The sequence below is a fragment of the Podarcis muralis genome, chromosome 3, assembly GCF_964188315.1.
Source record: "Podarcis muralis chromosome 3, rPodMur119.hap1.1, whole genome shotgun sequence".
NCBI classification, from domain to species: Eukaryota; Metazoa; Chordata; class Lepidosauria; order Squamata; family Lacertidae; genus Podarcis; species Podarcis muralis.
In genome coordinates, this window is record NC_135657.1 from 121,714,642 (window position 1) to 121,730,276 (window position 15,635).

The following is a 15,635-nucleotide window of genomic DNA, read 5'->3' on the forward strand; positions in this document are numbered from 1 at the left end:
ATAGCCAAATTGACTTTGTTTCAATGGACTAGTTTAAACTTAAGAATATGCATCAAGTATCAGCATCTGTTTTAAAGTATATAATGAAAAAGCATTCAGTATCCAGTATTGCTTTTACTTTGCTGTATTTCTAATCAACACTTTGTTATTCATTTTTAGTGTATTTTTTAAAAAAGTGTTTTATATAAGCACATTATATACAAAAGAGGAAATCCCACCTCTTTGCCCTTGCAACCCAGGGGAGCCTGGGGAGCCCCTCATGCCCTGAATGCCAGGAAAACCTGGAACACCAGCATCACCTTTTCCTCCTTTGGCTCCTTCTACCCCTGCAAAAAACAAAGAGAAATATTTATTGTTCCTCTCCCCCTTATCTGCCTGTATCGCTAAACCATATCCTTTTAAAACAGATTTTTAAATTTATCCTTTTATCTTTTTAAAACAATTTTTGAATTAGATGATTTTTGAATTTATCAGAAACAATTCAAATGATGTTATATTTCTGTTCCCTCCTAACTGCCCTATCAACTGTGCTAAAAAGTTTAATTTGAAAATAGTGAAGCAGAAAAGGTCAATAATTTACCATTAACTAGCACTCTGCACAGATTTTTTATCCATTCCCTAAAACCAATATCTTGTATTGAATTATTTTTTAATAAGACACACTGTGGTAGTTAATTTTCCCTTCTTTACAAGTTTCCTGTTAATGTTGTTATCTTGGTGAAATTGTTGCCATGTTGGAACCTGTTTTATATTTGAGCTTTCCCCCAGTCAATAGGAATGTTTTTACCAATGGATATTTATCAATATACTGTAGCCAATATCTTGAGTTTTTTAATGATATCCCAGATCATGTTGTTCTTGTACTTTAAAAAGCTCTGAAAACTAGGAAATAAATTCCAAAATAGTTTGCCACCTCCTTGCACCGTATACAACAAAAAACTAAATACTTAAATAGAAGTCTTCAGATATTATTTTTTTACATTTTTTATGCTTAAACTTTACCATAATGCTGTGTTTATATGTTATTAGCACTGGATTTCGAGCAGGTATCAGCGGTTAGCCCCCCACCGCCCATGTGCTGAGCCAAGGAGGTGTAAAATAATGATAATAAGTAGAATAAAACCTCTATTTACCTACTGAGAGGATCCATAAAAAAGCAACTGTACCAAAAGGAATTATTGTGAAAAATAAGGGTGCCATATTAGCAGAGTCCGCCCCTGTATGTATGTCACTATTTTGCTATTTCAGAGGTTCAAAGCATCAACCAAGAGTGAGACCTAAAGTCACTGGGTAGACTTAGGCCATTAACATCAGTATTTTGTATTTCAGTAGGGCATGCACCCCACAGCACCAGCACTACCAGTGAAAAAGCCAACCTTTGTCTTACTACAAGTTGATAATCGTCAGGCTGTGAGAAGAGAAGACTAACTGGGTTCCTTTTGTTGAGCTTGATGGTCTTTCATATAACCTGGTCCATAGTTGTTTAGAGCTTTGTAGGTAAGCAACAAGACCATAAAACTAGCTCAATGGTGTGATATGTGGCTGGGAAGGAGCACATCTTAGCCACCACCTGGGCCAAGGTATTTTGTACCAGCTGCATCCCTCTGGACCAACCACACCCCAGATCTCTCATAGAACGTGTTACATGATGTTACCAGTGCATGAGTCTCAGTGACCAAGCAATCCTTGTCCAAGACAGGATGAAGTTCTCACAACAGTCAAAGCCGGTAACAGGCGCTGTTTGCCACAAACTATTTTGCATTATGAATGAATGCATGTGTATACACACATGCAAAATACCTTTGGCTCCAGTTATGCCAGCATCTCCTTTCGAACCTGCTCTTCCTGGCAAGTTTATAGTATCTCCCCAATCACCTGTGTGAGGCAAAAAATTGAGATAATACACACTCACATAGATTTATATACACCAAGATCATCTGTTGAACATCTTTTAATGTGAAAATTCTAAACTCTATAATGCAACTCTCGATTTACGTGCTTTCAATATGTGCACAACCGCACAATCACCTACCCACCCATCACGCTGAACCCAGAAGTGACCCAAAAAGTCACAAAAACATCACAAAAGGGTCGGAACAGGGTGTTTGCAGGCCTTTTTAATGGGGTTTCAAATATACGCAATTTCACTGACGTGCACGGTGCCTCAAAACATTACCCCCACTTAAATGGGGGGGAGGGTGGTTGCCTGTATTATTTTCTCTACAATATATACTTCCATTTGACTTCATCTATAAGAATGAAAAGATATGAGAAGTCAAGATCAGTAACTCTCAAGAATGAGAGAAATATTTCCTTGTACTGGACTAGGTCACGAGCAGGAGCCTTTCATTTTATACACAAATCTGTCTGTCTGTCTGTCTCTCTCTCTCTCTCTCTCTCTCTCTGTGTGTGTGTGTGTGTGTGTGTGTTTTACATACACATAGCTTAGATGTACAGAATATAAATGGACTCACCAATTTCCCCAGGCTGGCCACTTTCGCCAAAAATACCATCAATCCCTGGAATTCCCTTTTCCCCCTGTCACATAGTTAAAAAGAACATCAAGCTTTCAAGCATAATAAATATTAACCAACGTTTTCGTTCTCTCTGGACTTCCTCCTCAACTATCCAAATTTGTTTTTCTGTCATAAATCTTGAAACTGTACTCTTGTTGAACACAGTGTGCACCTGAAACCAACTTTATTTAAACTAAAAAATAACTCAGGGGTGGGGGACTATATCTACTTGGTGGGCTGGATACTAACCTCCCCCAACTCCAGTGGGCCATTTTGACTGGGTGCGGGGTTGCCCACCTGTCAATCATGACACCACAATGACACTGGGTGATATGCTTTCCTTTGCCAGGGCAGTCTGAAATCAAAGCACAGGGGTGCTGATTGGCAGTATCTGCAAACCCTCCTTTCAGCAGGGAACCATGGAAAGAATTTAATTTCATGCCAAGGCAATTATTTTGTCAAGGAAAGCCTTGTGGTTTGCCAGATGGAACTATCTCTACTCTTATGCCCCTGAGTTCTCTTGACCCCATTCTGAGCCAATTTCAGAGAGGAGGGAAACCTCACTGTGCAAAAAGAGCTCCTCAAGCAGGATGCCTGCTGACAGAACTCATTACCTGAATCCTGCTGAGTGTCATATATGTCAAGTGTCAGGCAGGTGAGCATGGCTTTTGGAAAAAGTCCTCATGGACATAATTAGGCCTGCAGGCTGGAGCCCCCATTCCACCCAAAATAAAGGAATCAAATACATAATTCACATGCACTGCATAATCTAGTCTGCTTTTGGTGAATTTACACAATTTGTTTTTTGAGGTTCTGGGCATTTTGATTTTCAAACTACTAAAGGAAACATACCAGAGATAACAAAACTTGGTAGTTTGAGTCAAACAACAAAATCTGCTCACCCTCCTTCCCGTTGCTCCAGGGAAACCAGAAATACCACGACCTCCTGAGACACCTATATATCCTGATATGCCTTTTATTCCTTTAATTCCATAGTCACCTTTCTGACCTTTTTCATAACCTGGAAAGCCAGGTGAACCTGGCCTTCCTGTCTGCCCAGGGTAGCCTAGTGCTCCTTTTGTGCCTGTAGGAAACACAGTTCAAAATGTTAAGTTAGACTGAACCGGGCAAGTAGCTGAACTTCAGTAAAGCAAATGTTGGTTTCAGCTGCCTGAAGTATTCATTATGGGGAATGAAGCCCTCAGCTGCATTCTGCTAATTAACTACCACTAAAAATTGCACTGGGATGCGGGTGGTGCTGTGGGTTCAACCACAGAGCATAGGGCTTGCCGATCAGAAGGTTGGCGGTTCGAATCCCAGTGATGGGGTGAGCTCCCGTTGCTTGATCCCTGCTCCTGCCAACCTAGCAGTTTGGAAGCACAAAGTGCAAGTAGATAAATAGGTACCGCTCCGGCAGGAAGGTAAACGGCATTTCTGTGCGCTGCTCTGGTTTGCCAGAAGTGGCTTAGTCACGCTGGCCACATGACCCAGAAGCTGTACGCCGGCTCCCTCGGCCAATAAAGCGAGATGAGCACCGCAACCCCAGGAGTCGTCCCTTTACCTTTACCTTTAAAAATTGCACTGTTGGGGTATATATATTTCTATATCATTTTGTGGTCATTTTCTATTATTTATAATCTGAATAAGTGCTTTAGAATGTGTGCGTTATGTAATACAGAATGAAATGTTTGTAAATAAAGATTAAATTCTCATTTGCTTCTTGTGACAAATGTTCAAATGCTGTAAGATTAGTTTGTAATATATTATACTCCTTTTCTGGATATGGCATTGCTCCTTACCTTTGAAACCAAAGCTCCCTTGGGCACCACTTTCTCCTTCATTTCCCTTTTCGCCTTTCACATCAAGCATCATACTTGGCATGATTTTAGGAGGTGATCCTGGTGGGCCACGGTCACCACGGTCACCTATTAAGAATACATCATTCATCCAGACTGCCATGTTAATATAGAAAACTGTTTGCAGGGGTGGCCAAACTTTTTCAAAGAGGGCCAGATTTGATGAAGTGAACATGCGTGAGGGCCGACCAAAGTTGTTGATTTTTTATATGTATGTATTTTTGGGATTTGACCCCAATGAATAAAATGCCACAGGGGGTCGAATTAGGCCCCCCAAACAGACTTTGGACATGCCTGGTTTACAGCATTGATCCATCCTTACAATTTAAAGGCAACGCATTTAAGAGGATCGGAAAGGTAAGAATGCTTTGTCTCCTTAAGTGTATCCTTCTTTTATGAAGTGATGGTGATCAGCCCTTCTAATGTGCTATAGTGGCGAGATGGTTGTACTGGAATCAAGGAGACCTCGGTTCAAATTCCTACTCAACCATGAAACTCTCTGGGGAATCTTGGTCTCTTTCAGCCTTACCTGAAAGCCTAACCTCACAGAGTTGTTGTGTGGATAAAATGTGAGCAGGAAATAATACTAATACTTCATTATTTACATCTTCCCACCAATGTACTAAAGGTGTCTTACAACAGAATATACAGAATAAAATACAGTAACAAAAACAAAACCATACATTAAAATACAGTGAGCAGAAGAACACTGCCTTGAACTCCTTGCAGGGGGGTGAATTTTTTTTAAAAAAAACCTAAATAAATGATTTAAATAAAAGTTCTCAAAAAAGTATATGAGAATGTAGCAATGAGGAGTGCAGCCCAGCAGCTACTCCCTTTCCAATCATAGTCCTGAGATTTTGTTATGAGAGAGCAGCCAGGGGTCTTTCTGCTAACTAAGGTGAAAGCAAGCTTGATGAACACCAAGCTTTACTTACCAGCAAAAGCCAGCAATAGACTGAAAACACAGTAAGCTGTAAGATTAAAGCTGCCAAGAGAATTTTTTTTTATAAAAATTATATTTCACAACCTATTTTTTTCAAACTGCTTTGCAGTTGTGTATGAACACGTCTCGCACACACTGAGAGACAAGCAATACTTCACAATGTGAAGGACAATACCTTTCAATCCCGAGTCACCAGGTAAACCTCGAACCCCTGGCAAGCCAGTGAAGCCAGCCTCTCCTTTGATTCCGTTCTGCCCTGGCCACCCTCTGACGCCTATCGCACCTTTGAAACCTCCAATTCCAGAGGAACCTTTAGCACCTGTTGGTGGAAAACATAAAAGAGAACTGTTCATGTTCACAGAAATGGGGATTAATTTCTTTTTCCTACTTTGTTCTAGGGTTCTAAATTTAAACTTTTTTATTTTAAAATACAAATACAAAAGTAAGCAATAAGATAAGGCACCTGCCCTGCATGCTGAGGGCCCCATGTGTTACAGGAAGGACTCCTGCCAGAAAACGCAGGGCAGCCACTGCCAGTCAGGACAGATAATATAGCGGGAGACTGTACGCTGAGTCAGATACCAATGGCCTGACTCAGTATAAGGGATTCCCAATTTTTATATTATGGTCATTAAAACCTAAGCAAAAGAAGAACCAAACCAGTATCAACACTATTTATTTATTTATTTATTTATTTATGCATTCTATTTGCATACTGCCCTTCATCTGTACATCTCGGGGCAGTTCACAACATAAAAATACAATATAAAAAACATATATTAATCATGATTAAATCATATTATGTAAGATTAATGCATAATCAATACATGATAAAGTAAGAGGGAAAACAAACAAATAATGCCCCCTCCTACAACACATTTTAAAGTGTATTGGATCTTTATCATCCAAAGGGATGGCAGAAGAGGAACGTTCTCTCCTGGCACCTAAAGTTGTACATCAAATCGAAATCGAGTCAAGTGGGTGTTAGAATTCCTGCTCCATGATTGTAGTCATGGGATAGTGCCACTGTATTCTGCTCTGGTCAGACCTCACCTGGAGTACTGTGTCCAGTTCTGGGCACCACAGTTCAAGAAGGACACTGACAAACTGGAACGTGTCCAGAGGAGGGCAACCAAAATGGTCAAAGGCCTGGAAACGATGCCTTATGAGGAACGGCTAAGGGAGCTGGGCATGTTTAGCCTGGAGAAGAGGAGGTTAAGGGGTGATATGATAGCCACGTTCAAATATATAAAAGGATGTCATATAGAGGAGGGAGAAAGGTTGTTTTCTGCTGCTCCAGAGAAGCGGACACAGAGCAATGGATCCAAACTACAAGAAAGAAGATTCCACCTAAACATTAGGAAGAACTTCCTGACAGTAAGAGCTGTTCGACAGTGGAATTTGCTGCCAAGGAGTGTGGTGGAGTCTCCTTCTTTGGAGGTCTTTAAGCAGAGGCTTGACAACCATATGTCAGGAGTGCTCTGATGGTGTTTCCTGCTTGGCAGGGGGTTGGACTTGATGGCCCTTGTGGTCTATTCCAACTCTATGATTCTATGACAGTATATGTTTTGACTCCACAAAGTGGGAAGTGACAGAGACAGGATGTTTGTGTTACTGTGTTCCGTGAAGTGGGACTATTGTCCTTTGTTCTTTCTCTTTGTTGCCTGATGCTAGAGAGAGGGAGCCATGTTGCAGTGCTCCATGTGTTTATATGTAAATAAAGTAGATTAGCCAAAATGCTGAGTTGCTGAGTTGCTGAGACTCGCGGATCCCTAAGCGTGCCGATGTCTGTTGGCATCGGTCGCTGTGATGTTTGGGCAGAAGAAAGCTTTTGAAGCTACCAAACAAAAGACCAGGCGAAAGAGAACATGCCAGTCGGGCATGTGTCTCTGCCAGGGTACTACTCGAGTGTAGGACGAGCTCCTGACAGCGGGGTGTCTTTTCACTTTAGCCCAATTGCTCAAAATCAAAGGAGACCCACAGCAAACACTCATTGTTGACCGAGGCTTTCTCAGGAATGGAGTCACGATATAACCCAGCATCCTGCCCCTCTTTTATTGGTGAAGTCTTTCAACTCCATCAAAGACCAAAGCAGGCATTAAAAGGTGTCTTGAAAGAGAACTATTTGAAAATGGTTTACAGATGGTATTTAACCCTGAGCAGATTAGCTAAGATGTACAAATCAGAATCTGAAGTAATGAAGGAGAAGGAACATTCTTCCATATGTGGTGGACATGCAAAATAGTATTGGGAAAAGATATATAACAAGATGGGGGGAAATGTTTAAAACCTTTCCCCAAAAAACCAGAGGCATTCCTTCTGGGAATGGCAAAGACAGAAGTACCATATTGGCCCGAAAATAAACCTTAAATTCCCCCCCCCCCCCAATTCTAATCATGAAAAGTTAAAGTGCGGCTTATATTTGCGACTTTACAAAAATTGTCTTTTATGGTAACATGGAGCTCTTGAGACCAGCCAGCACCAACTGTGCTGCCTGGCTGGTCCCTGAGCCACCAGAACTGCCGCCAAAATTGTCGCAACTGGAGGGGAGCCGGGGTGTCCAGTGCAACAGCCAGGGAAGCGGCTCAGAGCCCCCAGGTCCCCCCCCAATGGCCTTGACTGGGACTGGGAGCACAAGAATCCTGGGGAGCAACTTTCCATGTCTGCTACCAGAAACGGAAGCCCCTGCTATCTCTCCCTGCTATTTGTGTGAAAGGCAAACATCTCTGTAGTGCACTATTGGACTTTAGGTCCAATATTTTAGGAAACACATTTTTATAGAGAGCATATGATTACATGCATGTTAGCATGTCATGTGTGACTGGGAATGTGTCAATGCTAACAGCTACCCATGGCATCACATCTGAAGAAGGGCCTCTGAAGAAGAGCTTAAGGGCCAGGGAAGTGGGAGGGAGGAATGAGATCAAGCATAACTTCCAGGTTGCCACTAATGGCCATGGAGCCCCAGTCTTGATCTCCAGAGAGAGGCTTGATCATTGAGAGATATAGGGGGAAGCACAAGGGCGCTGTGCACCCCCAGAAGAAGCCCAAAGGGGAATTTGGTTTTTTTTAATAATAATTTTTATTGAGTTTTCCATATTTAGTCACAGGGTGGCTATCTAAAGAACTTTTAACTGAGTTAAGATTAAAAAAGGATGTGTACAAAAAATGGAAAAGGGGGGAAACCACCAAAGAGGAATTCAAACAAATAGCCAGCACGTGTAGACACAAAGTCAGAAAAGCTAAAGCACAGAATGAACTCAGGCTTGCTAGAGAGGTTAAAAGCAACAAAAAAGGCTTTTATGGGTATGTTCGTAGCAAAAGGAAGAACAAAGAAACAGTGGGGTCACTCAGAGGAGAAGATGGTGAAATGCAAACAGGGGACACAGAAAGGGCTGAACTCCTGAATGCCTTCTTTGCCTCAGTCTTCTCCGATAAAGAAAACAATGCCCGACCTGAAGAATTTGGAGCAAATGATTCAGCAGAGGAAACACAGCCCAGAATAACTAAGGAGATAGTACAAGAATACTTGGCTAGTCTAGATGTATTCAAGTCTCCAGGGCCAGATGAACTGCATCCAAGAGTATTAAAAGAACTGGCAGATGTGATCTCAGAACCACTGGCAGTCATCTTTGAGAATTCCTGGAGAACAGGCGAAGTCCCGGCAGACTGGAGGAGGGCAAATGTTGTACCTATTTTCAAAAAGGGGAAAAGAGAGGACCCAAATAATTACCGCCCAGTCAGTCTGACATCAATACCAGGGAAGATTCTGGAGCAGATCATTAAGCAAACAGTCTGTGAGCACCTAGAAAGGAATGCTGTGATCACCAATAGTCAGCATGGATTTCTGAAAAATAAGTCATGTCAGACTAACCTGATCTCGTTTTTTGACAGAATTACAACCCTGGTAGATGAAGGGAATGCAGTGGATGTAGCCTACCTTGATTTCAGCAAGGCATTTGACAAGGTGCCCCATGATATTCTTGTAAAGAAGCTGGTAAAATGCGGTCTTGACTATGCTACCACTCAGTGGATTTGTAACTGGCTGACTGACCGAACCCAAAGGGTGCTCATCAATGGTTCCTCTTCATCCTGGAGAAGAGTGACTAGTGGGGTGCCACAGGGTTCTGTCTTGGGCCCGGTCTTATTCAACATCTTTATCAACGACTTGGATGATGGACTCAAGGGCATCCTGATCAAATTTGCAGATGACACCAAACTGGGAGGGCTGGCTAACACCCCAGAGGACAGGATCACACTTCAAAACAACCTTGACAGATTAGAGAACTGGGCCAAAACAAACAAGATGAATTTTAACAGGGAGAAATGTAAAGTATTGCACTTGGGCAAAAAAAATGAGAGGCACAAATACAAGATGGGAGACACCTGGCTTGAGAGCAGTACATGTGAAAAGGATCTAGGAGTCTTGGTTGACCACAAACTTGACATGAGCCAACAGTGTGACGCGGCAGCTAAAAAAGCCAATGCAATTCTGGGCTGCATCAATAGGAGTATAGCATCTAGATCAAGGGAAGTAATAGTGCCACTGTATTCTGCTCTGGTCAGACCTCACCTGGAGTACTGTGTCCAGTTCTGGGCACCACAGTTCAAGAAGGACACTGACAAACTGGAACGTGTCCAGAGGAGGGCAACCAAAATGGTCAAAGGCCTGGAAAGGATGCTGTCAGGGAACTGACATCGGAGCAGAGGGGAGAGGCGGTACTTCCCGATTCTGCAGGAGAAGGAACGAGTAAGGGTAGAGAGAGAACGTCATCTGGGGAAGAATGTCCAGGTGACACCAGGAAGAAGGAAGAGGGGGAAAGCATCTTGGAGGAGAGGCTCCGAGACTCTGGCACTGAAGGCAGTGAAGAGAGTGGAGGGCCACCCCTGGGCACGCCCACTCTGCGCAGAAGGGTTTTGCGCAGAGAGGGGAGGCGGAGATTATCTGTCAAGGAGCTTCTATGCTGGAGGAAATTTAGAAAACGCCCACTCACGGATTCGTCGAGCGACTGAGCAGCAGCAGCACCCAAGCTGCTCAGTTAGGGAAGACACACCCCAATCCTAAGCAGTTTGGAACCGCTAGAAGGTTACACACAAGCAACCCCAATTCCCGTGACAGCAATCCGTGAGTCCTTTACGTTGCTTGTGTGCTAGAGCACTGGGGAACAGTCATGAGTCAAACAGAAGGAGCAGGCGTAGGAGAGGGAGCCAGAGGCGGGCAGAGTCTTGAGGAGAGAAATCGAGACCTGGAGCAGCAACTGGCTCTACTAGCGGCGCGGCTGGATGAGAGGAGGACACATGACGCCCAGGGGAAGATTACCCCCATCGCAAGAAAGGTACCAGGACTTGTGCAGAAGTTTGGGGGCAACCCCAGAGACTATAACGCTTTTAAGACTGAAGTGCAGTATGCGTTGGACCTGCAGTACGATGATTTTACCGACGATGGGGGGAGAGTTGCTTTCGTGGTGGGGCACCTGGAGGGGCGAGCCAGAGATTGGGTCCGCCCCTTAATGGCAGCGGAGAACGCTGCCTTGAAGGACTTGAGAAAGTTCTTTTCCGCGATGGACCACATGTTCTCGAGTGATGTGGAACTGAGTGTGACGCGCAAAGAACTGATGGGGTGCAAACAAGGAAACCAGTCAGTGAGAGAGTACTGGTCGAGATTTGCTATGTTGATCCATAAACTTGGGTGGGATCTGAGTTCGGAACCGATTCAAATGTTATTTGAGGAGGGGTTATCCCCTTGGGTGAGAGACGAACTTTCCCGCTCGCCCCGCCCGCAATCGATGGATCAGCTGACCAAGTTGGCGCTCGCTGTGGGAGTTAGACAAGAGACGCGCGCTTTGGAAAGGCGGGAAGGGAGGCCAGAGCGTTGGCATGACAACCGGATTCCAGACATGCCAGCGTCGGCAGTGTCGCCCGAGGAGCCAATGGAGATCGGAGGAGTGAGCGCGCGCGGGTTTTCAAACTCCAGCGAGGTGCGCAAGAAGGAGGGGAAAAACAGCAAGAGGTGTTTCCTCTGCCAGCAGCCGGGACATTTTGCCAGAGCATGCCCTCAGAAGAAGGCGTGGCAAGGAATGGTGGGGGCAGTGGGGAGTGAGGAGGAGAAGAAGGAGGAGCCGGGAAACGGCAAGGCTTGGCTGCAGCAAGGAGGGCACAGCAGCCAGGCGAGCAACCAGTAGAAGTGCCCAAACCAGACCCCCCCCCCCGAGCAGCCATTGCAATAGAGGTGGTGCTAGAACTCCCAAACGGACACCCCATCAAAGTGAAGGCGCTGCTGGATTCAGGCAGCTCTTGCAACTTCTTTAGCAAGGATTTTGCGCTAGAGCACCAGCTCCAGGTGGTGCCTTTGGAACATCCACTGCAAGTAACTACGATAGATGGGAGAGAACTTTTGGGAGGGGAGGTAACCCACCAGGCCCCTCCCATGAAAATGACAGTTTCCAGACATACTGAAACCATTGCCTTCCATGTAGCCACCCTAGCAGGACCACCCATCATACTGGGAATGAGTTGGTTGGCATTACACGACCCAGTAGTGGGGTGGCACCAGAGGACAGTCACTTTTGGGTCAGCTCACTGCGTAGAGCACTGCCACGGAGGGGAAACCTTGAGGATGGCAGTAGCCAGGGTGGCAGGGATGGCGGTGGGAGAAAAGGGGAGGGTACCACCTCAGTATGCAGACCTGGAAGAAGTCTTCAGCGAGAGAGAGGCGGATAGACTACCCCCTCACCGGCCCTTTGACTGTCAGATCAACCTACTCCCAGGGGCTCAGTTACCAGTGGGTAAGCTGTACGCCATGTCTGATAGGGAGATGCAGGAGTTGAGAAAGTTCATTGACAAGAATCTGATGAGTACCTGCAGGAGGAGTTTCATAGCAGGTACCCGAGAAAGCCCAAACCACCAGAGAGATTATGGAGGGAGCAATTTGGCACCACCGATGAGGAGGAAGAGTTTGCGGGTTTTCCCGTGTCCGGCGAGGAGGGGGGGGGGTTGGCCTGAAGAAGAATCCGAGTGGGAAGATTGGGAAGAGGAGAGAGAGAGCAGCAAGTGGAGAAGGGTGTTTGAACCGTCAGATGGAGAGGAGAGTTCTTTCCGAGGGTTCCCTGCATCTCCATCAGAGGGAAGGACGGGGGGAGGGGAGGGCCCTGGGAGGGAGGTGGATGTCAGGGAACTGACATCGGAGCAGAGGGGAGAGGCGGTACTTCCCGATTCTGCGGGAGAAGGAACGAGTAAGGGTAGAGAGAGAACGTCATCTGGGGAAGAATGTCCAGGTGACACCAGGAAGAAGGAAGAGGGGGAAAGCATCTTGGAGGAGAGGCTCCGAGACTCTGGCACTGAAGGCAGTGAAGAGAGTGGAGGGCCACCCCTGGGTACGCCCACTCTGCGCAGAAGGGTTTCGCGCAGAGAGGGGAGGCGGAGATTATCTGTCAAGGAGCTTCTATGCTGGAGGAAATTTAGAAAACGCCCACTCATGGATTCGTCGAGCGACTGAGCAGCAGCAGCACCCAAGCTGCTCAGTCAGGGAAGACACACCCCAATCCTAAGCAGTTTGGAACCGCTAGAAGGTTACACACAAGCAACCCCAATTCCCGTGACAGATGCCTTATGAGGAACGGCTAAGGGAGCTGGGCATGTTTAGCCTGGAGAAGAGGAGGTTAAGGGGTGATATGATAGCCACGTTCAAATATATAAAAGGATGTCATATAGAGGAGGGAGAAAGGTTGTTTTCTGCTGCTCCAGAGAAGCGGACACGGAGCAATGGATCCAAACTACAAGAAAGAAGATTCCACCTAAACATTAGGAAGAACTTCCTGACAGTAAGAGCTGTTCGACAGTGGAATTTGCTGCCAAGGAGTGTGGTGGAGTCTCCTTCTTTGGAGGTCTTTAAGCAGAGGCTTGACAACCATATGTCAGGAGTGCTCTGGTGGTGTTTCCTGCTTGGCAGGGGGTTGGACTCGATGGCCCTTGTGGTCTCTTCCAACTCTATGATTCTATGACATTTTATTATATAAGTCTATAACCTTAGGTATTGCTCAGAGCATCGACTTCCTTCCCTCCCTCTGACTTCCAACATCTTTTAATAAATTCTTAGCATTTCTATAACCACTTTTTACTTTCTACCTTCTTTTAACATTTCACCTCATTATATGTAAAATAGCTTCTTATTTTTACATTACAAAACATTTCAACTCAAACCTACAAACGTTTTCAAATGTTTACAATTTTCTTTAATGTAAAATATAAATTTGCTCCAGTCCTTTTTAAACAGTTTGTCGCGCCAATTTCGGATCTTCCCCGACAGCTTTGCCAACTCTACGTACTCCACCATCTTTGTCTGCCATTCTTCCAGCATAGGAAGTTCCTGCTGCTTCCATTTCTGGGCCAGAAGTACCCTTGCAGCCGTTGTGGCATACATAAACAAATTTACATCTTCTTTTTTATTTCCTCTCCAATTAAACCTAACAAAAATGCCTCTAGTTTTTTGTTGAAATTATATTTAAAAACCTTCTTTAATTCATTGTATATTATATCCCAGAAGGCTTTGACCTTAGTACAAGACCACTACATATGAAGGAAATTCTAAAGGGGAATTTTGGGTGCTTGTATTAGCAGTGCAAAATTATAAGCTCTCCTGTCCTTCCTGAAGCTCCAAAAGGAACAGGGGAGGGGTGGGATCGAGCTGAAAGCACGACTATCTACAGCAAACTCTCGACGAGAAGCCTCCAGCCTTTGATGTGGTAACTTTTTCAATTAATGCAAAGCAAGAGAACTTTAAAATTGATTGAATAAGATAATTAGGATGATTTGGCATAGTAACGGGGTGAAAGAAAGGAAGTCCGCCCTGGTCATGGCTTGCTCTACTCTGCTCGGGGACAGTTTAAAAGCATGAGAAAAGATTAATCTTTAAATATTTGGAAACACTTTCCTGCTAAAAAAACCAGGCAAACTCTATAAGCAGTGAACTAAAGAAAATTGGATTTTGAAACTCCCCCCCCCCATTCCAATAGGAAGGGGGGGACATATATGGTTACTTTCGTTCCTAGAACTCGTCTTTCTGGTGGAAAAAGCAATTAAAACAAGATATTTCTTTATTTTATTTTTATTTGGGAGAAATACAGTGGTACCTCGGTTTAAGAACACCTCTGTTTAATAACGATTCGGTTTACGAACTCCACAAAACCGGAAGTAGTGTCCCAGTTTACGAACTTTACCTTGGTCTTAGAATGGAATCCAAATGGTGGAAGGGCACCAGCGGCGGGAGGCCTCATTAGGGAAAGTGCGCCTCGGTTTAAGAACGGACTTCTGGAACGGATTACCGGTAAGTTTGTAAACCAAGATAGCTGGTGGTGTTGGGATTTTGCCTGCGTGCAGTTTCCCACAGAAGCTATTAAGGAGTTGGCCAAAGGCCAAGAAGACTGAGCAGAGGGAGTTATTCTGCCTAGAGATATGGGACCTTGGCTACAACTCTGCTACTGGTCGAGGTCACCCATATAGGCATGATGACTCATGACTTTCCTGTTTGTAGGTTGGTTGGTTGGTCAGTGGTTGTTTGAGAGTCAGTTGGAGTTTGTTCAGAGAGAGTTAAGATCCATGTCTGTATCCTGTATATAGTAACTTGTGAGTCTGCTGTAAATAATAAACCAAAGTAACCAAGTAGCAGCATCTTGTTCTTGCTTCATTCTGCCAGCTTGCAACCGACTGCTTCTGGACAGTCTGCGTATGCTCAGCAATATTCAACAGGCGGATTTGACTTCTTTTGGTGGGTGAAATAATTGAAACAAATCAAACCTGCGTGCCTGGACCGACACTTTCTATTTTATTGGTTTTTTTTCTTTTTTGAAGACACTTTTTTACTATCATCACTAATTTTGTAACTGAAGGGGTTTTTTTTAGACTGTTGAATAACAATTTGGATTAGACTTTAGAAGAAGTCAAAGAGGACTGGGCTTTCTTTGTTCCTATCTTCTCCCCCCATTTTCTAAGGGAGGGAGAAGAAAAATAGACGGAAGACTTCTATCTTTCCTAACTTCTTTGTTCTTTCTTTTTTTCATTTTCGCCTAAAACTATGCCTCCGGGTTGCCTTGCAATGTTGGATTGGCTTTATGAAAAAAGCTGAAGAATACCATGATTTTGTATTTACTTTCTCTCTCTTTCCCCCCTTTTTGTCAGTTCTCCCAGAGTTTTTTGTGGATTACAAAAACACAATGGTACAAGGAGTTGTAGAGAAGCAGAGAGATTTGTTTTGAAAAGATGCCCTTGCTTTGAGAACTCACCTCATCAGCAGGCAAGAACAAGTAGCCCAAACAAGTTAAA

The 15,635-nt window shown here is 44.4% G+C and overlaps 1 protein-coding gene across 1 annotated transcript in view; it reads right to left on the reverse strand.

The window, feature by feature from the left end:
• The window catches only part of LOC114593454 (uncharacterized), a 51,541-nt gene that overhangs the window by 28,828 nt on the left and 7,078 nt on the right, over positions 1 to 15,635 (reverse strand). Inside the window, exons 2-7 of the mRNA XM_077926632.1 lie at positions 5,494 to 5,637; positions 4,316 to 4,441; positions 3,419 to 3,600; positions 2,475 to 2,538; positions 1,801 to 1,875; positions 219 to 326 (exon numbers count right to left, since the gene is read on the reverse strand). Coding sequence (XP_077782758.1) covers positions 219 to 326; positions 1,801 to 1,875; positions 2,475 to 2,538; positions 3,419 to 3,600; positions 4,316 to 4,441; positions 5,494 to 5,637 — 699 coding nt within the window. The remainder of the gene's footprint in view (positions 1 to 218; positions 327 to 1,800; positions 1,876 to 2,474; positions 2,539 to 3,418; positions 3,601 to 4,315; positions 4,442 to 5,493; positions 5,638 to 15,635) is intronic.